This window comes from Lentinula edodes (assembly GCF_021015755.1).
Source record: "Lentinula edodes strain Le(Bin) 0899 ss11 chromosome Unknown C8R40scaffold_32, whole genome shotgun sequence".
NCBI classification, from domain to species: Eukaryota; Fungi; Basidiomycota; class Agaricomycetes; order Agaricales; family Omphalotaceae; genus Lentinula; species Lentinula edodes.
In genome coordinates, this window is record NW_025764338.1 from 266,563 (window position 1) to 288,035 (window position 21,473).

Below are 21,473 nucleotides of genomic sequence, written 5' to 3' on the forward strand. Positions count from 1 at the left end.
TATACGCAGTACCATGTCTTTCCTTGGCTATCGCAAATGGCCTACGCCCGCAAGTTTTTTTTCACCAAGGGTTTGAATATGTGCTGAATGACTTGGCTTCGGGTCCTCAAGCCCATGTGGCCGTTCATGGCAGCGGGCGCTATCACTGTTTACTACGTTGCCAAAATTCAAGACATGGCTATCCGATGTGTGTGTTCCCATATTCTCGCTACAATCATAGCTCACTTTCCTTTGCTAGCTCCGGAATACGCCAAGGATCCTAAAAATCTGTATGCCACGCAAATATCAAACTCGTCGGCTCATTAGAAGGGTTCATACCTGGAGAATAGAAGAATAATTACTCTGGTCGATATATCTGTATGGCTACATACGGATGCTATTTAAAATTCTACCACTAATTTACTCGAGCAGTTCCATTGCGCGGTCGTCTGTCCACTTTCCGTCCAGATATTCCTCGGCAGGAGATATTTGCCTGCAACGAGGATGAGATATATGTCATGAATGGAATGATAAGCTAAGACCGCGGCCAGAAAAATAGTTTGGACATTAGGGATATCCGAAGTTTTGATTCATCGAACGTTAACCTCATGGTATCAAATAATCGTGAGTCCTATATTCACAATTGCAGCATAAGAATTAAGAACCCCGTTCACACAGTGGTTGCTTGTACATTCAATAGGGTTTTGAACGTTAGACGATTGCTTGGCGACTTCGGATTGATGCTGCTGAAGAACTCGCATTAATGAAGGGGTTTAGGTGGACCCGCGATATATTCTTGACGTCCCCATGCACAGATGAACGGAATTTCCTGGGATATGGGAGAAAGTGAGCCGAAGCAGGATAAAGAGTATCCTATGATCGCATCTTCTATCTCATTTATATATATAACTACATAGGGATAGATGGACAATAACTTCTCCTCCCATCAAAGCTATACTTATCATGACTGACTCCAAAGTACAGAATATCAATACGAAGAGCTCTTTTCCCGAAGAACGACTGGGCCGGACAGGGTTTGTCTTTCCCTTCACCTATTTACTGCGCATAAGCGACATATTCATAGATACGTTGAATGGGAGCAGTATCCAGAAAATAAGGCTTGAGGTTCAAAGGTCCTTACTGATTTACACCGATTTCAAAATTTCAATTCGTTCCTCTGCCCCCCACAAAACCGGTGCTCATTAGATACAGCGTTTGGATTGAAAAGCATCGTCCACTTTAGCTGGGATACGTTCCAACGCGAGAAGCCTGATCTTCTTCTACACCTCCTTGACTTCCCGTACAACGATGAAACAAAGACAAATGAGCTTTTACAAGGCAAGCTTACAGATAGCAAATATCATTTGTGAGCACGAATCCACCTCGGTACATTCACGCTTGTTAAGCCTGTTGCTTAGTGTTTGCAATCATGGTGAGTTGCCTAATGTTAACAGAGATGTTGACCAGCTCGAGATTGCTGGTCTGGTTAACGAACCTATCAAAATGTCATTAAAAGACTTGAAGGATGCCAAGAAATTTCCCTCAGTTTCATTTGCTCATTTCCATAAACCCTTGCTCGAGCAGTACATGAAGGCAAGCAGAGGTTACAGTGACTGTCCATTGCAGCGACACTGTAAGTCCTTCAATCCTTTCAAATCTTTTGAGCCCGAAAATTTCTATCTAGCAACACATCGAAGAAATTAACATATATCCCGGTGAAGGTGACCAGGTCATCAAAATGCACCTTGAGCTAAGTAACTGCTACCCATACCATAAAGATTGGTCGTTCGCTGACCTGTGTAACACAGGCGAACGCGCATGTGGGTCAAATATGTACTCTGAGTTGGCTAACATTATCTAAATCTCGTATTGCAGAACGACAACGGTTTACCGAGGTGTTCCCCTCAAAAAAAGTTCTTAAACTCTCTTGCGATGGTGTCCTTCCCGAATGCGAACACCTTGAATTTATCAGCGCAGATAACTTATCTGAAGTACGTGGAACCTTGCATCTTTCATTCATCCGATACCGTCTATCTTACTCTTCGCCTTCACCAGGAAGAATAATGTATTCAACTATGCCGTCTCAGTACCTTTGCGTAAACTCCGTGCTTCTTCTGCCACCGAAGTCCTTGCTTGGGACATGAATGACGCTCCTCTGCCCAAAATTCATGGAGCGCCACTCCGCCTTGTGGTCACAGCATATATCGGTGCTCACAACTGCAAATGGGTATATAAGATCAATGTATTGAAGGAACCAAGCATGGGACCAGTACAAAGACAGGAATATCTGTATTACACGCCATAGGTATGACACGATGAACGGTTTGGCTTAGTGCAAGCATTAACCTCATCCTAATTCTTCTACACGGATCGGGAAACAAAATGCAAAATATTCCAATAGATTCTCGATTCAGAACATGCCAGTTTCGTATGTCTACATTTCACAGTTGATGTTTTGTGTAACTCAGTCAGGTCGCCGTCATTAGGAGCGCCATAATATATCCTCTAGATAAGCAAGTCATCGTGCATTCAGGTAAAATCACGACGCAAAATTCGTCGTACAGCGGAGGCGGAAACTGGATACAGCGTGTCAAGGTATCCAATGATGGGTAATTTTTATCACGTTCAATCCTCTTTCCAACCAAGTAAAACGGTGACATTCTCAGAGGTTCAATCTGGTACGCAGTCGAAGAACAGAATATGACTACCAACGTAACTCCTGCTGCCCTCGAAATTTTGACTAAAACCTGTAAATCTTTGCTATCAAGCACTATTACGCATGGAGATCATGGAAATTCGACCTCGCTGTTGTGACGCAGAAGGGTGGCTTGAACTTTGTGTGCGGACATGGGATTCCTCCAACAACACTGAACCTACTTCCATAAGGTCTACTGGTCTTCCTCTCTTAAACGTTCCTTGCATCTAACAATGTCGCCTAGTACCGCATGAGAGAGGAAGAACACCGTCTGCGAAACGAACAAGAGCGTCTGCGAGACGAAGAAGACCATATAAAAAGATACCTGCACACGAAAACCAGTAAAGAGTTCAAATCAAAATGTGAACACCTCCTCATCCGCAAACACTCTGAGCTCATGTAGGCCAGCTTACAAAAGCTGCTCTACTTCTATAAGACGAATATCTTCAACATATATACACTTTGCTGTCCCACATGGTCTGAAGCCTCTCCGCAAACAATTCCAAGCTCACGCAAAGCAGACACGTCCGACCACTATCTCAAAGTCAGTCGGAGAAGGTGGTAATGCAGACATTACTGATTTGAAGGTATACATTGATGGTACATAAGAAAAAATCGGTGGCTTAACTGATACATTGTAACTCTACTCTACATCTTTTGACGCAATACGATGATTATATCATAATTTGCGAAAGAACGTATCCACGAAGTCATCCTCGCCCGATTAACGCGTGTCTTTGGAGGTCCAATGTTTAGTACTAACACCAACTTCTCAACATCATTTGTATCATCACTCATGAAAGGATCATCCTAGTAGATATCTTCAACACAGAATATGAACATCCATAACAGATACTAACCAGAGTTACCCCGACGAACTGGTGACGTACAACTATCAACAACTCTATTAGTTGTTGAGCAGTCGCAGGGTTCATCGTCCATTCACGGTCGTTCATAAAATTGAATATTTTCTGAAATTCAATCCAAAATGAACTCTCGATGACCGGTCGTTGATTTGACTCTCGAAGAATGATCTGAATCGCCATTATAGCAACATCAGTCCTAAGGATAAAATTAGCATATGCTTGTATCTTATTCTCGAGGCTTTTTCGTACCGTAATACGCCTGATCTGATGAGGGTCTTTATAGAAGAAAGTTGAGTTCTAACCTGAGCAAGATTTTGTGGTCCAAATACGCAGTTGACAACTGCTCCTGGTATATCAAGAACAGTTATGTTGATTGTGTTGTAATTCGTCACATAAGCCATGGTCCAACTATTCAGCTCCAAAAAGTCGACAGCATCCGTGCCAGCATATGGTCGACGAAACGGTATGCGGTAACAATGTTTGTCACCTATGTATCTCGGGGTCAAAACAGATATCGAGGACGACGGATCGCAAATTAGCCTGAACGTAGGCCTGTGCATGATGCTAAATCCACGATTTTTGTACTTCTGAATCGGATACATTTCTCGTTGGGTTAAAGGCGGTTGAGTGTCAATGAGCATTGTCGTCTTGTCTTCTAATGTGAGTTTAGAGAAAAGACAATATGCCGCTCGATGTGTCAAGACATTCATTACACAGGCTAAAACTTCGTTAGTATGTATACAAAGTCATTACGCATAATATAACCAACGAACTTGAATGGAACGAAAAGATGCATTCTAAAGGTGCATCGCATGTAGCAATGAGCTGAATTTTGGAGGAGCTTCTCACAAAATCCCAAACTGCGGCGACTGTATTAGACCGATACTCCTCTGGATCTGCATCAATGGTGGTGGAGGTGATAGATGTTTCCGCGAAGGAGTCAATGAATTCAACAGCTTGACCTTCTTTGCACTGGTACAAGTAACCATGAGACATTAACCATTCTCCAGCAACTTTACAATGCTGGACGTTGCAGAATGCATCCAGGTCACCATCATAAGCTTCTCGATTGAAAAACTCGAGAGCGATTGAGCCAGAAACCAATAATCCAATCGATTGCTGAGAAGCAAATACAACGTTAAAATCAATTATCACCTTCAAAATCAAAGTTCATACCTGCAACATTTGAAACTCTGCAATCTCCTCAACACTGAAAAAATTGCGATATGCATGTTGAATGCTAAAAACCCGTTCCTTGTATTTTGTGACATCGATTCGAGATTGTTTACAAGTTTTACCAAGGGCAACCAGATCTGGCAAAGGTATGCAGTCCATTATGTTATCGGACGTCTCTAGAGGTCTTGTAGAATGAAAAAGTGTTCAGTACATCGGTGAAAACAACGGTAACGTTTGTCGACATACAGCAAATAGTTGAAGGCCATTGAGAAGATAGAACACGAATCATCTGTTGCATTCCAGCTATATTTAAGCAAATATCAAACCATCTAGCAACGACTAAAGCTGTATGAAGGTACATCGGACACAGAACTATGAGTAAACCGTATTCTTCGCCTTCATAAGTCGTATTGGTAGTTGAAAATCGAAGGATGGATCATATAGATGTACACGGACTTCGCCGACGTACGATGTACAAATCGGAACTAACATACGTACGAAATACGATTACCGATTTCGAACCAATGTACGTGCGAAATACAAGTACCGATTTTGAACCAACGTACGTGCAGACTACGCTTCCCAATATGTATTGCAAGATACCATTGATTCACTCATGTCGACTCTACGATGTACGATCTTAGTGTCTTAATCAATATCCCACTTATAACATGCCTGAGAATATACTATACCTACCAATTCATCCTGTAGAACATATAGCATTAACATAACATCAAGTCTCCAGTTCTATATCAGGAACTAAATACAGAGCACTGCTGGTATATGTATTCGCCTCGCATTCATGTGTAGACTCTCATCGTCCATGCTACCCATCAAATCATTCGTAGCCACCAACACTTTATTCCGCTTCCACTCAATACTCAGTCGCTTACCCGCTGACGTATGGTGGTATATTTTCACAGTTTACGATATCGACTTACGTCCTGTGGTACTAATTTGCAAGTTCATGCGGAAAATGGTCGGAAATATCGTATTTCGATCAGTATATTTTCATCATTTGAATGAACTATCTCTCGCGAAAAGGACCTGGGACTTGACTAACCGAAATGTCATCGAAAATATCAAATATATTCGACTTGGGTCAATACACAAGTCGGATACTGCTTTGGGTTTTGTCCATTCTCGTCATAGACGCAGATGGATTGCATCCTGGAGACGATCATCGACGTTTTTACCATCTTTCCATCGCTTAACAGAGGTCATATTGGCAGGTGCTGTTCTACCGAGCACCTTTGTCAATGATCTGTCCAATTTGCGACATCTTCATAGTCTCGAACTCAAACGCTGCTGTTGCGAAGGCATTACTGACTTCAGTGATGTGAACCTTCCTATCAAAAAGTTGTATTTGAAGATGATGTGTTGGCACGACAAGAATCAGGACCTGGAGATGATATGTTCATGTCAAAAACTCATCTCGTTGTCCATTACATGGCATAACACAATGAGTCGACAATGGATTTGGTCAGGAAAAAAATTACCAACCACTGTGGAAAAATTAGCACTGTCTGCCTCACGATCCTTTTGGACCAATGTATCCCCATCCTATTCCGACACTATTGACTGTATATTCACTCTCTTCTATCAATTCCCCAACCTCACGGATCTCACGCTGCCTGATGGCATGGGGTGCATGCCACATAACTTAAACAAGCACTGGTCATTTGGTAAGAACATCAGGTACTATTTTGGACCTGTACGGTTTCTTGCATACATTGCATCAAAATCAACCCTCCTCACTGATATCCATATCGTGAACCATTGCTTTCATACCGTATATGCCAATGAAGACATACCCAAAGATTTGGTTGTTGAAAATCTCCATGTCAACGTATCTATCTGGGACAGCGAGGCTGTACGGATTCTTATGGAGAGAATATCCTGTGTCAAGTGCCTATCTCTGAAATGGGATTGGTTACCTAGAAATATTGTGAGTGCCACCAACTTTTTACAATACAATTTTGACATTATTGTCATAGGATAAAATGTACGATGATTTCCTCAGTCATTGTAAACATTTACGACAACTACACCATCTTACACTATCACCGGTTACTTCAATTGAAGAAACATTATTGATACAATTTCGACTTCAGTGTCCAACTCTTACTTCTGTACATGTTGGACATCAACAATGGATGTTTTCAAATGGATGGACACTTCAGAATGTATCTCCTTCTGTTGTATAAATAAAAAAATGTGAATCAAATGTATGGAATTCACTAATTTGTAGTGACTTTGGATATTCAATAGTGTACCAGAAGATCAATGTAACAAATCATCATAGATTGTAATAAACAGCAAAATTGAATGTCAATATTGGAACTCTGGTGATGATCTCTGTTGCTGGAGGCTATGTATATAGAGTACAAGTGTGAATCAAAACTATGGATTGTATGGTTGAGTAGTGAGCACATTGGGAGGAAGTCGGAGGCCTTTGGGTCCGAGCCACAATGAGATTCTGCTGAAATGTGTACACAGTCAGCTGCGATTCCCAGTGTGTAGGAGTGCCAAACACATCCAACAAACATGGATAGCCTAGCTGCAGAAGAGCACTCACATCGTACTGGAGGCATTGTGTACTGAACTAGTTCCTGGTGAAGCTCTAGCTGTATGTAAGGTGCCATGATTTCAGCATGCTTTTGAAGGTAAAGTAAAAAGGCGTCACTCTACCACCTGTCTACTACACAAACCGCATTGAAAGAAACTCCTTGGAGCAAGTATTGGAGAGTAATGCCAAGGTGTATGCTGTGACCTTGAAGGACAGGTAGGCCTTGACTTTTGACTATTTTGTTGATTCATTACAGGAACGTGTGTTTTGTGAGAGGCCTGCGTGAAGTTTTATGAAGGTAAAAAAATATATAGTCTGAACCGCCGGGCCTGTTGATTGTGAGGTAGTTCCAAAACCAAGAATCTGGCTCTGTAGAGCTGAGTTGTCAGGAATAGTAAAGATCTTTGCATTCAAGTTGGCTGCTTTTGGTAGATGAAATGTATAGGATGGTGGTTTCAAAGCCATTGTGATTTGTGGCTCTTCAAATATGCAAGGGATTAACATGCTTGTCTGGGGAGAAATTGTTGAGGTTGGGTACCGTGACCTCACCACCCTTGCTGTGCAGTAAAAACTCACTTCAAGCAGCATCGAGGGGGTTGAATGGGTTGAGGTTTTGTAACAGTTTTGAGATGTAGTCTGGGGTGATTGATACACATTTCTTCCTGCGGGCTCAGTCAATTTGAAGGTCTTCAGCACCCTGGACAATGGTGTTGAAGGAGGTTTTGTCAATTATCCATCATGTGCCATGCACGCAGACTGTGAACATAATTCTTTACAAAAGTTCCTGCATAGTTGCCACTCATGGTTGCTATCCAGGCATTTAGTAAATCTGCACTGCAAGGGGCACTTTGGCTTTCCGGAATATGACCAGGGTCACAGAATATTTGCACTGGCAATGGAACAGATGTGAACTTTGACTGCTAGTACTGTAGTTATTTCATAAACGCATCTGAATATATGATTTGTGTTTTGGTTTCTGCTCCTCCCATTCCACTATCCTTCAACGACTCCTTCATTGTCTCCCCAGACCTTGTACTGGCTCTTGGGAGCAGCTTTGGAGATAATGAGTATGAGGAGGTAAAATCTGACTGCTTTTGCCCATCCAATGTCCCATTCTTTGTTTTTTCCTCTCCATCCTGGGAGGATATAATACACCTGCCAAAAACCGCAGATGCATAGGCCAATGCCATAGCCACTGCTGGTGTCAGAGTAAGCATGGATATTGACAAGGTTCGCTGGTCCTGGTATGGGTGCAGATATGGGACAAGACGGGGTGGATTTCCACCAGTCCAGATCAGCTGGCCATCTGCATTAACAAGCTTGCCTCGTTTTTGTGTAAAAGAGAAAGGATGGAATAAAATGGGCACTCCAACCAACCAACCTAATACACAATATCGAGTTCACTACTATCGAATTTATTGAATAGCAAGGGGTAGCGTTGTCAAATGTTCCACAAAGCTTTGAAAGCTAGGGAAAAGCTTCAATCAATCAATTTGAATCATTCTAAGAATTTGGTATATTCCTTTAATCAATGTAGATTCAGCATGATTTGTGCTTTAGTTGTATTGACATGGGTATATCCGAATTGGAGGTTTGAATCAAAGTAGATTAGAACCAAAACACACAGACCCTTATGGAGGGCTAGAACTATGTGCTGGCACAGCCACACAGTGTGATTTGCCCTTAAGACCAACAACTGATCCTAAACTTCGAGAATACCCAACAGCTGGATATAACTTCTCGCAGTCACAAGGAGCAGAATACGACATTCCTATACTCACAAGTGCCGGGCCCAAATGGCTGCTAGCAAAGATGTTTCAGTCTGGCAGGAGTGTGTCTTTCCTTTTTATGAATTAGCACTGCAACATCATCCCAAAATCACTTATATTCCAGATACATTGGATCACTATTTATACACACAGGATATAGAGTCACACAGTACAATTAATTTACAGCCGTTTGCAAAACTAATGGCAGTAGTTCGATCGATTGATTATGTAGACTACGTCAGAATAAATAATTACTTAGAGAATTTTTGATTTCGTCACCTGAGGCCCTTTCTATCTTCACCACGTATAGCTGGGAATTCAGTTCATTGATGTGGCCGCCCTCCTGGAACTATCATGCTGGCTCTCAGACTTAGACTATGCTATTGCCCACCTCCCAGGAAAACACCGTCTACCTCCACTAATGGAGACCGAATCAACAAACTCACTCAGGCCATTGATTTCTCCATCAAATCCGAGCTTCAAACCCACATCTACTCATGGTCCAAACTGTCCCTCCTTCATCACCGTCTGGAACCAAAGGAGGAAGGTCCAGCGAAGGCTCAGATTATTGGGCTTCATCATTATCACACCCGTCGTGATTCACTCTCATTGTCGCACTATCACCAAGCTACTCTGTGGGGACTTCATTCCCCAATTATTTCGAGACTCTCCCTCACTGCTTCGCATCCTAACGACTGCTGAACAATGGAATCAACTGTGCACAATCATCGACCGGAAATCCCTCAGCACATCCTTTTCCAATGCCCTTCACTGCTGAGCATCATCTCTCTATGTTCTCATTGCCGCCATGCAACAATCCCAACCTCTCCCCGTGAACTCCATTTTCTCCGATGCAACCGCATTACACTACCTCAAGGCATTCATTTTTTTCGACTGGTCTCTAATTGTATCGACCGCTAAATTTATCCACAACGTTGTGGTCTGGTGTAGTACTACTTAAATACAAGTGCTGATCAACAACATCTAGACGCTTCGGCTGTATCTGACAATGAGGACTCTGATGAAGGCTGATTCGTGTTCTGTATTACATATGTCTTTGTGCTACCTCCTCTCTCTCTGCATTCTACCGTCCCGTGTCGGATGAGCATTTGCTGCAGTAGAGGTGGTTGGGCCCGGCTGTTCCCTTGTGGGACCCCACCTTAGGCAGAGCCGTGTATCTATCTATCTATATATCTATCAAGGAGGAATCAGGACAAAAGTCCCAAGGTCATCATCTCAGATGATGAAGATAATGTTGACAAAGATGCTGGCCAGGCTATGTGCTCTAATCTCTCTTCTGCCTCTTCCAATCTCTCCTTTCTACAAGATAGCAACTTCGAACTCCCTTCTAAAACTCCTCTGTCATAAATATTGATGGCGCAACATTTGACTCCGGGAGGAATTCGACAATTGGGCAGACTCTATATCCTGTGTGTATAAATAGTGATCCAATGTATCTGGAATATAAGTGCGCCATTGTCCGGGTCTTCGTCAACAGGCTAGCAGGAGGAAGTTAAACGAACTACTTAGTTATAGGATTAGGTGACTTACCTGGGCTTTAGCCTTTCCCTTTCCGTTGCCCTTATACTTGGAGATTTCGACCACGGGTCTCTGCAGCGAAACCAACACCTCGCAGGGGGAGGTTCCCCGTTGACTCCTGGCAGTTGCCGCAGCGGCCAATAGCCTCCTCCGCTCTGCGACCTCCTCTTCTTGCTGTCGAGCCCGTTTGGCCTGTTCCTGCACCTCTTGCACCCTCTTCTTCTTTTCTGCTGCCGCCCTTGCAGCCTTTTCTTCTGCGGCCTTTTTCGCTGCCTCCGCCGCCTTCCTCGCTCTTACCCTCTCCACGCGTGCCTGCACCCTCCGGATTATCTCGTCCTCATCCTCTTCCTCATGTTCCAGATCTTCCTCATGGACGGAGGGATCGGCGGGCGGAGGGGGGACAGGCCGCGGCCTTGAAGGTCCGGCGGTCGAAGTGTTGGTGGTGGTAGTGATGGTGCAGCTAGCAGACATTATTGACTTAGAAGTTGGGAGACTTAGGCCCTTAGCGGCAAAACCCTGGGCCTTTTATAGGGCAAAACTGCGCACGGACCAGCGAAAATTTTTCTTCAAATTGTACTCGGCTTACGGTGAAGCAACGAAATTTTCCTGATGACTAAAGGGACAAATGCCGATGCTAACGGGATATAAAATTTTTGCTCTGGTGACTAATAGTATTTCCCGATACTAACAGCTTTCGAGGGCTCGACCCTAAGAAATTAAGGGCAAGCATGCTCCTAAACCTCCCCCGACACGCGTTTGAAGCCCTCCTACACCTACCCCATTAAGGTACTAATCTCGATTACACGCCTCATGGCCCCTGATGTTCCCTTGTTCACTTCCTGTACCTATTTAAGTAGCTCTGATACGTCCCCAAGCCCCAGCTTGGTATATTTTGAACACACACCCTTTACATAGGTCCAGTCCCTGTCCCTTTGTACCTGCTACCTATATGGAATTCTCTCTACTCTCTATTTCTTCATCTCTGGTCCTCTCAACTCTGTCTATCGTCTCTACGATCATCTATACGATCCAATACACGCTTTAACTTCACGTCTAAGCAACCCGAGTGAGTCTCCGAGCTCCCTCAAACAATACTAAAGCTCCCCAATGCCTACCGCCTTGGTGAGCTAACCTTCCCAAAACCTCCTTGAGCTCCCCAATTGCTCCATAAGCTCTGGGACCTCAGTCTAGGTAACATCAAAGCTACCTCCTACGTCGAACTACCTGCCGCTTCTCTGTTACCACCTCCAATGCTCAAGGACGTCCACCTCCAACCCCCAGTTCCCAGGACCTCCCCTTCCGGGCGTATACCTTCTCAGGAGCTTATACACTCAAGACCTAATCTCCATACGACCTATTCGATCTCACGTTGACGTTCTAGCGAGTACAACTCCTCTTACACAATGCTACTAGGTTTCGTACCTCCACCTCCTCTATCTTACGCCTTAGGGACCTCCCTGGACCTTACAGGAACCCCTCCAAGGGTTACATCTCTCAGTCCCAGTCACTACTAGGTCATTCCCGTCCTTGTTCGCGGTTTCCGTAGCTCCCTTCAAGCTCCAGCCTGCTCCTAGCACGCTACAACGTAAACTTCTCATACCAAACCTATCCTAAGACTAAGACCTATTCTGACCCAGGTCTTACACACTACTGTCCCATCTTAGACATCTTGTGGCCCTGGCACGGTTACACAGTGTACATGATCTTAACAGAAACAGCCTTCCACTCTCGGTTAATAAACAGATGCACCCTTCCTGTCTAGGAATGGAGCTTGTTATGCACGCAAAGACCCCTCTACAAAGATTAGTGATCAGTTGACGCCTTTGTCTGCCAATACGGTGTCAGACTCAACGTTACACCTTTGTACTATAGACAACACTGCTCGAATAGAGAGAAGAAGTCCGTGAAGGGCCAGTGAAAACGTGAGCTGGAATAACTGTGATAGGGATATGATTGTGTAGTGTGCGATAGACAGTAAGAGTACCTTTGATCTTCTATCAGCAACTGGTTCTAGTGATGGGTATCACCAGGTATCACACTTCAGAGAAAGCTTAGAAAAGTGGAGCGATAAAGGGGACAAGCAGAGTTCTTAGGCTAAACCAGGCAGGATAGACAAGATCAAAGCTAAGGAGATACAGCAAGTAACTACAGCCTATATACGAATAAACAACCCTCCACCCTAGTAATGCCCAATGCCCTGGGTCAGTGGTAAACATGAGTAGGACATAAGTAAAACAATGTGTAAGTAATAAAAGCTCAATTGTCATGCTGTATATGTGTTGTGAGACTGCTGTGTTTAATATAAGTAAATGAAAAGCGCATGTTGTATCAGTAAGCATGAATAATAGATCAAGTGACAAGATAAGACAAGATATAGGATAAGGGAGATAGAAGATAAGACAAAGGATAAGGAAAAAGATAAGATGAAAAAGAAGTAAATGTAACAGAATTGCAATCTCATAGTCGCATAGAGTGATGATGCTATGAGGATTTACAACAAGGAAATAACTTCTCATCAAATACTGTGTGCATAGCAGTGAACATGGTATTGATCAAGCACATGTAGATATTTCCGTGTTCACCATCAGAAACTCCGAGATATGTTATTAGTTCCAACCTGGGCGATTGTTTGTTTACCCATACTTCTTCATGAAGATAGATATACATGCCATAGCCAAAAACACGCAAGTGATTTACATGTGAAACTTTATTGTACACAATCTCATATAGTGTCTTCCATTTGTGACAACACATATGAGTGAGGTTATATACACTCACAGCATTTGCAACAGAGAATTCCCACCAGGAATCAGGAATACAGTCTTGAAAGTGCTGTGGTTCACTTTTCTCAATACTAGTCCGGATAAACCTTTTCGCTCTTCTGTTCTGTTGGTGAATATGAGGAGATGACCATTATGCTTTGATACCTTTGTTCTTAAAGAACTGATCAAGTGCATTGGATCTATATTCTCCACCATTGTCAGACATCCATTGCTTGACATTAGTCTTGAACAAATTTTTGACCAGTGCAATAAATTGCTTTATCGCCAGAAGAGATGTGCTCTTCTTTTCCAGGTGGGAGTAGAACCCATATGAAGGATAGCCATCTAAGAAAAATATTGTATACTTGTACATTCTTCAAAATCTGAGTGAACAATCTCGAAGGGACGTGATGCCCAACAATTAGTTGGCAGAAATGGACGTAAAGTCATTTCTCTCTTCACACAACCCTCACAGAGATCTTCCTCATGGGGAATGCTTTGCACGATGGATGACCCATATGGTGATGCATCATAGTGTAGTCCACTGAGTGGATCACTAAGTTTACAGCTATAAGCTGGGGCAAATAATCTTTCAGAATGTAGATTGTATTGCTGTGACTTCTTGGTTCAAATGACAGTAATCAACCATCGTTGTCCCAGAAGTCAACTTTGTCTGTGTTGCCATCTTGTACAAAGTGTCATTGTGCTATAAGGCAATGACTCAACTCCTTCATATAGAATACTGGAGTGATTCATGCTGAATCAATGTGACCTCTTACATCCTTAAAATGTATCAAGACGATTCCAATGCCAGTAACATAGGCAGTTGTAGTTGCAGTTGCTATGAGCACTTTTTCCTCAAGGTCTTCATACTCAATGAAGTCACTCAACCTGAAGGTAGTGCGTTTAGAACAACCAGAGTCATTCATCCACCATTTGGTTTAATTTTTCTGTTTACCTTGACACTTCTTGCACACAGATTATGAAACATCATGTATGCAAAAATGTTCATTGGATATATACTTGACATTGATATAATAATTATATGAGCCAGACAAGAGAACAGGCTCAAAGGCCGACTTGCATGTATTCACCACTGCAACTGATGAAGGTGTGTTAGTACATCTCGTATAATCAAGATCAGAGGAGGGTACTGACCCCATGGTGTACATGAGTCCAGTAATTGCCAAAATCTCCCGATCCAAGTTAAAGTTCATCAACTCATCAGGATCAAAGGAAGCAGTTCCTGGGACTTCAAAGTCCATAGCAGGAGATGGAGGAGGTAGTGTAGGAGGTAGTGTAGGAGCCTTAGTACCATTCTCAACATAATCCACAGGATACATTGCATGAGTGCACTTTGTCAGAGGATAAAGTGCATCACCACTGTCCAGCTCTGAAATATGCCCAGTCGGCTCAAGGGTGCAAATGATTTTGGCAATCATGCAGACACCAATGTTACAGGCACAATTGATGGCCATCCTTGTCTTCTTATGAAGACAAAGTGATGTAGCATTAGGAGGAGAATTGTAAGGAGGGTGAATGGAGTGCTTGCACACATCCAGAACACAAGCATTATGATCGGTATGTACCAGACCAAAGTCAACAGTACTGCCAACCGGACTGAATAGCACAGAGTCTGCATCGGCTTGGGCAGTGTTTGCATTTTTGTTAGCCTTTTTGTTCTTTCCACTGCTACACTTATGCTTCTTCTTGTCGGAGTGTTCATTCCCATTCTCTACCTTCTGCTACTGTTGGGAGAACTTGGGACCATTTCCCTTGCAATGAACATTCAAAAACTTGTTCCCGTTCTGCGGTTGGAAGTTGCCAATGGTGTCTCCGCTGAAAGTGTTTATAACTACCATATGAACTTTGGCAAGTGTCAATTGCTTGAGCTCCTGTGTACCAAGTTGAGACATAGTCTGGACGATGACAGAATAATGTGAAGGAAGCTTGGATAGAAAAATCAGAAATTCGAGGTAGACAGAGATGCCAATCATCCATACATGAGAAGAACATCCAATATCAGTCATAGCTGCAAGTGGGTTTCCCTTGTATTACATCTTGACAACCATGGTGGCAGCAAAGTTATCAAAGACTGCGCCTAGACCTTTGACCTTATAGGTCTTCTTAGCTATGTCAGCCTTGACGGAGAAAGGCGGAGGCAGATATTGCCAACAGCCTTGGTGTCAATTTCCTTCCAGGATTTGTAGACTTTGACACTGTCAAGGTCTGCCGTTCCAAGTGGAGACGGCTTGACAGGCAGGTCAGAGACAATGGCTGACCAAAGCCCTGTGCCTTGCAGAAAGACTTCCATTTTAAAGGTCCAGGTGTTGTAGTTATCACCTTTGAGGGTTGTGTTAACAGCACTAAAAAGTGCAAAAGACATTGTAATCTGGATAAGATCAACAAAAAATGTCAGCATACAATTCATAAATGCTCAAGACAACAGATAGAAACAAAATGGCATGAATGTTATTGCCAGTACTGACAAGCTGCAACATATGTCTAGCAAACCATCATCTACAGTGTCAAGCACTCTTGGGCAATGTCATAATCAGCACTGTTAGGTGTATTATTGACTTCAGCGCCACAGGCAACATTCCGGATAAAGGTCTGTCTCACAGACAGCAATAAAATAGATGCGTCAATGACAACAATAGACCAGAGAGTGCTGCAAGCTAGAGCTCATCAAAGTGTTCATCCGGGGCCCATAACCTGTTGAGCAGGCAAGGGTTACATAGTGAGAATACTCTCTAGCACCATACCTGGGTAACAAAGCCTATAGTCTTAGTGAGGCAATAATATTGAGAGAAAAGCAAGTTGGATTCCAGTATAGGATATGACCTGTTTATATACATAATTGTACAACTGTATTACATAATGAAGTACTGGAATGTGCATATAGTAAATGACTACATATGACTACATATGACATATCATAACATATGATCATAATATTGGTATGTGAAAAGCATAGCCGCATTCAACACAATGAAACAATAAAACCACTTTCATTAATCACATAATACATATACATATATATGTGCTTTCCGCCCATTCAACTCCATCATATTCATATCAACTTCACCATGGAATAATACATCATGCTCAAATATTCCTTGATTAACTTGACCATCATACAACCACATGCCAGATGTATTAATGATTCGCGCAGTAAAGTGATTATCACCATAATATATCACTGAATTCAAGCGGTACTTTAAACATATACTTGTATCATATACTGGTACATTCAATTCATCAGATGGAATGATGCCAACCACACCATTCAATTCAAATGCAATTACTTGTGTGGAGACATCATGCACTACAAATGATGATACACAATGTGCATCACAAGCTGTATCATTACTTATATCAACATAATTCACACTGTGCAGAACATCAATATAACTCTGAGTTGAACTAATTATGGCCTCATGTGAATACAATGGTTCCATTTGCTTAGCAAGTAAATTATAACACTTAACGCTTCCCATATATCTGTGCATAACACCATGCAAATTACATCTACCATTCAACTCCAAATATACACCACTCCAATCACATAAGTGACACTGAATAAGTGTTGATACAGGTAAAAGAACATGTCCATGTTGCAAATAACCACTACCAAAAACACTAAATATTTCACTTCGCCACAAATCACGGACTACATTCCACACTGATGTATACATTTGCTTTACATTATTTCCATATATTTCTTCCAAATGTTTAAATATCTGTTTTGAAGATGACTGACTATGCCATAAATTACGGCTGTTATCAGACATACATATATAGCAATTATATAATACAACCAGTGCAGTGTCAAAACAGCAACTCCAGTTACCACTATCCCAAGAAGGTCCCCTCGGTACAATATGATTAACATATATTGACTTATCTATGGAAGTTACTTCATTGCCAGTTATCTTAACTGATTTATGTACTTTCTCATTGAAATCAGGATCTGCATGCTTCCGTTTCTTACCACTATATCCAGTAAACTCATAATGTATATTTGAAAAATTCAACCTCTGTTCACCCTCTGCATCTGGTACATCTTTCAAAATTCCTTCTTCAAATCCCCAAACAATTTTTGTATTATGTGCCATTATTTCAAATCTTCTTGCTTCAAACCAAAGATCATATGGTACAACAGGGAAATTCAAATCATCTATTGTCACCTTTTGGGTAATGAACAACCCTTCACGACTTCGAGGTCTAGATGCAGAAACATATGCACCATATCCACCCAGATGTAACATACACAAAATAGCAGCTAAAGTATGACCTTGAGCTCCTTGACCAGTAAGAGCAAACAATGGTTCAAAAGGTAATTGCATTCTTACAACAGACACCAAAACTTTTTTTCTATCTTTATCAAATATATATGTGCTACATCTCCATGACCTTGATTTAATTGGGAAATATCCCTTAGGTAGACCTGCAAGTTGAACTTTACTATCTGGAAACTCGACTAACGCATATTTGCAATACGTAAGACCATTATTATCAGTTACCAATTCCAACTTTCTCAAAAAACCCCTTGCTCCATTTGTAATACCAAGCTCTGTATTCAAATTTTCATGCTTCAATATTACAGGCATTCCAATATACAAATTCAACACACCAGGTAAACCTGCTCTCAACTTGCCAGATGATGTATCCATTGCCAATAACTGTGCTTGCTCATAAAAAGATGGAAACAACTTTTTACTCTTTAGACCTGATTCACCACTATCTTTATATTGAATTTCATCATGTGCAACTACTGCAATCAAAGTAGGTGACCGTATTCCTTTACATATGGCTGCAGCTTTATATTCATTCAAAGCTCTACGGATAGAATTTTTTGACACAATAATTGATGCAAAATATTGTGATTCATTTTCAAAAATCACACCATGTGGATTACTTTGTGTTTTAATTGCACGGCTATTAAAAAGATCCACATCTGAATTATTGCACTGACGCAATCTCAAACGCCCTACAGCTGCTGCATATTCAATATCACCCTCCATCCGTTTTTGTTTATGTAATTCTACAACAGTGTTTATTGACTTCCATGCCATACGGCCTAGGCGACGCATTAATTCCTCATCTGTCTGTTTACCAGAAGATCGTATTGGAATATATAGAGGAGTTCCGACAGGTGGATATTGAAAAGGATCTCCACAAAATATAACATTGATTCCACCAAAAAATTCATCAGGTTTCTCTTTTGCATAACGCAAAGAACCATCGATATCAGCCAATAGGATTGAATCAACCATAGAAACCTCATCAATCAATAACAAACAAACATCTTTCCATTCTTTACGCAATGAATTGTTTTTTTTAACAGTAGCAAAAACAGCAACATTTTCACTTAATTCACCTAAAGACCGCTTTGATCTACCATTTTTATGTTCTCGAACCGAGATATTCAAACCACTATGTATAGTTTTACCATTAACTAAAGATGCTGCATTACCTGTTGGTGCAAGTGCCTGATACGTATGATCCATTCCATAATATTCCATGACTTTCTGAACTGCACATATAACATGTGTCTTTCCAGTTCCACCAGGACCTGTTAAATTCATGACTAATGCTTGCTTTCCAATCCACTCTGGTATTTTCAATATTTCTCGAAATATAATCATGGATGCAATGATTTCAAATGCAATCATTTGTTCATCATTCAACTGAAAATCTGCAGCAATTTTAGCTTTTAGTTGCATTGGTGTGTATTTCTCACAGTCAGCATCATTTAACCTTCCAAAACCCTTAATATTATAAAAATCAATATTATCAACTAAATCATTATTTTCCACAGGACGAGAATGTTGATCCAATACATTGTGTTTACTATAACGAAGACTTGCAACTCGATCTGCCATTACCTTTCCTTCATTTATCCATTTCTGTACACTAATATCACTCAATAGAGGTAAATTCAAAATATTATTTGAATTGTTCATAATAGATTCCTTTATTGCAACTGATGCCTCCTTTAACCATGCCGCACATGTCAAATCTGTTTTCAACAACTGCAATTCCTGATTATCAAGCTTTCGATCATGATTTTTCAAACTACCAGGTACAACAAAAACAGAAAGTTCATCATCATCATCCAAAACACTATAAACATTATCAGGCAAATGTATTGACTTAGCTAAAAAATCTGCTCTCTTACGCAACCTCTCAGCATCTCGCTGATCAACACATTCATGTATCTCTTCCCAATTACACAGTATCCTCTTATGTTCATCAGACAACATCAAATGTTCAAAATCTACATCAATACTATCCTCAACTAAAGTCTTGGAATTAGAAAATGGCTTGAAATGTGCAATAACAAACAAATGATAATCTTTATGATGCTTTCGAGGTGGTACTGCTCCAACCATTACAGGAACAAACTCTTTTCCCACATCACCTTGCTTGTAATTAGTATGTCGAATTAACTCATGTGTATCACACAAGGGATGACCAACCATAAGTTTGTATCGTGATAACACACCTAACCGCGTATCAGAAGTGTTGATGGTTTTACTTCTACTCTGTATATGCAATGAAACATATCTAATAAAATCATAAAAGCACATATCAACAAGCAATGTATCACGGTACCAATAATCCATAATCTGACTATAACTAAACATCTTTCCATCTTTAAATCCAAGTAGAAGCTGTATATCTAACTCATTCTTATTGCTATCCAAATTATCGCTATCAAAATTATACTCATGTAACTGATTCACAAATAACATCAAATTACCAGATGGTAAAATTACTGTTTCATGTGATACCATATTATCTCCAAGTCTTCGCAAATATCTTGCACATTGTTGTGCATGTATTTGCTGCTTGCGACCAAAATGTGTCAAACAACGATGCAACAGTTTTTTTGAACTGATAATAGGGTCACTATCTAATTCTTCAGCTGTGATTGAAGAAACAGCCTTGGACAATGTTGATAATAAGATATCTGTGCTTAAGGGCATTTTGGTAATATAATCGGATATATAAAACATTGCAGCCTTTGCAGCCTTTCCTGACAATATACACTTTATATCGTGATTGTGCCTAGTATATACTAATAAATCAGGGTTGTGACCATTGACATCACTTTCTCTACGTGCAAATATTATTGAATTTTCCTTAACATCAAATCTAGAACTTTCAATAACTTCATGTGGATAACCAAACCTACAATTACTGCTGCTACTATATCCCTTATGACACACTGGTCTACACTGATGACGCTGAAAACGTTCCCCAATCTTTTTATGTTCATCCTCAAATAGTCTTTGCCAATTTAGAAAAGTTACACTATCACTACCAATACTAGGAACATCTGGAGGCATTTCAATACGGGGTTCATATCCTTCTACCAATATATCATCAACTTTAGGCAAATGATATTGTATTATACTATCAAAAAATGCAAGGAACTGTGAACAATAACCTTCGACTTCATGCATTTTTTGATGAATTTCAGATGGATTCAGTCCACCCCTCAAAAACAACAAATAATGACCATGAAAACATCCTCTTTCTGTAAGTTCTGCACAACCAAAAAATGCCCGAAGATGACCAAAAATGCCTCCATCAGCTGTGCTTTTGCTTGTCTTGAAATCCCAACCAAACAAATACTCAAAGATTGTATGATACATAAAATCAAAAAAATCAGCAGCTGCAACAGGATCCTTAGCAACACGGCAAGCGCGCTCACTACGTGGATGAACGACATATGGATATCGTTCGCCTAAATCAACACCATCTTCACCATACATCACTTGAAATACAGGACTGTGAACTGCAGATGGATTAAGTGTTAAAAATAAATGTGGCAAACCAAAATAACCATAATAACTACGTATTTGATTTCTTGTAACTGTCTTTGATGCCTGTGAACCAGGTATCTTTGCAGCAATTATGTTCACATTGTTCAACAACTGCAAAGCATTTAATTCCTCATCAGAAAAATCAGATTTATCTTTTTCATTCTTCAATTTGTCTGCCAAATCCAACAATACTGTTGGAGAAACACTCAACAACATTGGGGCAATATCACAAAATTTGTTAGATGATACCCACAATGTAGTATGAAGATGTGCTTTCCTG

The 21,473-nt window shown here is 41.0% G+C and overlaps 6 protein-coding genes across 6 annotated transcripts; 2 read left to right on the plus strand and 4 right to left on the minus strand.

The window, feature by feature from the left end:
* Positions 1–13: 13 nt before the first annotated feature.
* C8R40DRAFT_1052922 (uncharacterized protein) lies at positions 14–306 on the plus strand (the record flags this gene model as incomplete). The annotated part of the gene is made up of 3 exons (XM_046224793.1): positions 14–70; positions 112–187; positions 239–306. 3 exons carry the CDS (start codon positions 14–16, stop codon positions 304–306), a joined length of 201 nt encoding a protein of 66 aa, XP_046083434.1.
* A 636-nt stretch (positions 307–942) lies between these two features.
* C8R40DRAFT_1071831 (oxidoreductase molybdopterin binding domain-containing protein) lies at positions 943–2,284 on the plus strand (the record flags this gene model as incomplete). The annotated part of the gene is made up of 6 exons (XM_046226386.1): positions 943–1,013; positions 1,223–1,345; positions 1,434–1,612; positions 1,735–1,799; positions 1,855–1,970; positions 2,035–2,284. The coding sequence occupies 6 exons, from the start codon at positions 943–945 to the stop codon at positions 2,282–2,284; spliced, it is 804 nt and encodes a 267-aa protein (XP_046083435.1).
* A 1,435-nt stretch (positions 2,285–3,719) lies between these two features.
* Positions 3,720–4,899, minus strand: C8R40DRAFT_1052975 (uncharacterized protein; the record flags this gene model as incomplete). The annotated part of the gene is made up of 3 exons (XM_046224802.1): positions 3,720–4,258; positions 4,314–4,659; positions 4,717–4,899. Coding segments are annotated over 3 exons (1,068 nt in total), but the record flags the coding sequence as incomplete, so codon positions are not given.
* A 3,111-nt stretch (positions 4,900–8,010) lies between these two features.
* On the minus strand, positions 8,011–8,166 carry C8R40DRAFT_1052948 (uncharacterized protein; the record flags this gene model as incomplete). The annotated part of the gene is made up of 1 exon (XM_046224798.1): positions 8,011–8,166. A coding segment is annotated over one exon (156 nt), but the record flags the coding sequence as incomplete, so codon positions are not given.
* An 8,924-nt stretch (positions 8,167–17,090) lies between these two features.
* Positions 17,091–18,031, minus strand: C8R40DRAFT_1071833 (uncharacterized protein; the record flags this gene model as incomplete). Its single annotated transcript, XM_046226387.1, has 5 exons — positions 17,091–17,117; positions 17,152–17,262; positions 17,309–17,582; positions 17,772–17,931; positions 17,992–18,031. The coding sequence occupies 5 exons, from the start codon at positions 18,029–18,031 to the stop codon at positions 17,091–17,093; spliced, it is 612 nt and encodes a 203-aa protein (XP_046083438.1).
* Positions 18,032–20,314: 2,283 nt separating this feature from the next.
* C8R40DRAFT_1052575 (uncharacterized protein) lies at positions 20,315–20,713 on the minus strand (the record flags this gene model as incomplete). The annotated part of the gene is made up of 1 exon (XM_046224766.1): positions 20,315–20,713. A coding segment is annotated over one exon (399 nt), but the record flags the coding sequence as incomplete, so codon positions are not given.
* Between the last annotated feature and the right edge of the window lie 760 nt (positions 20,714–21,473).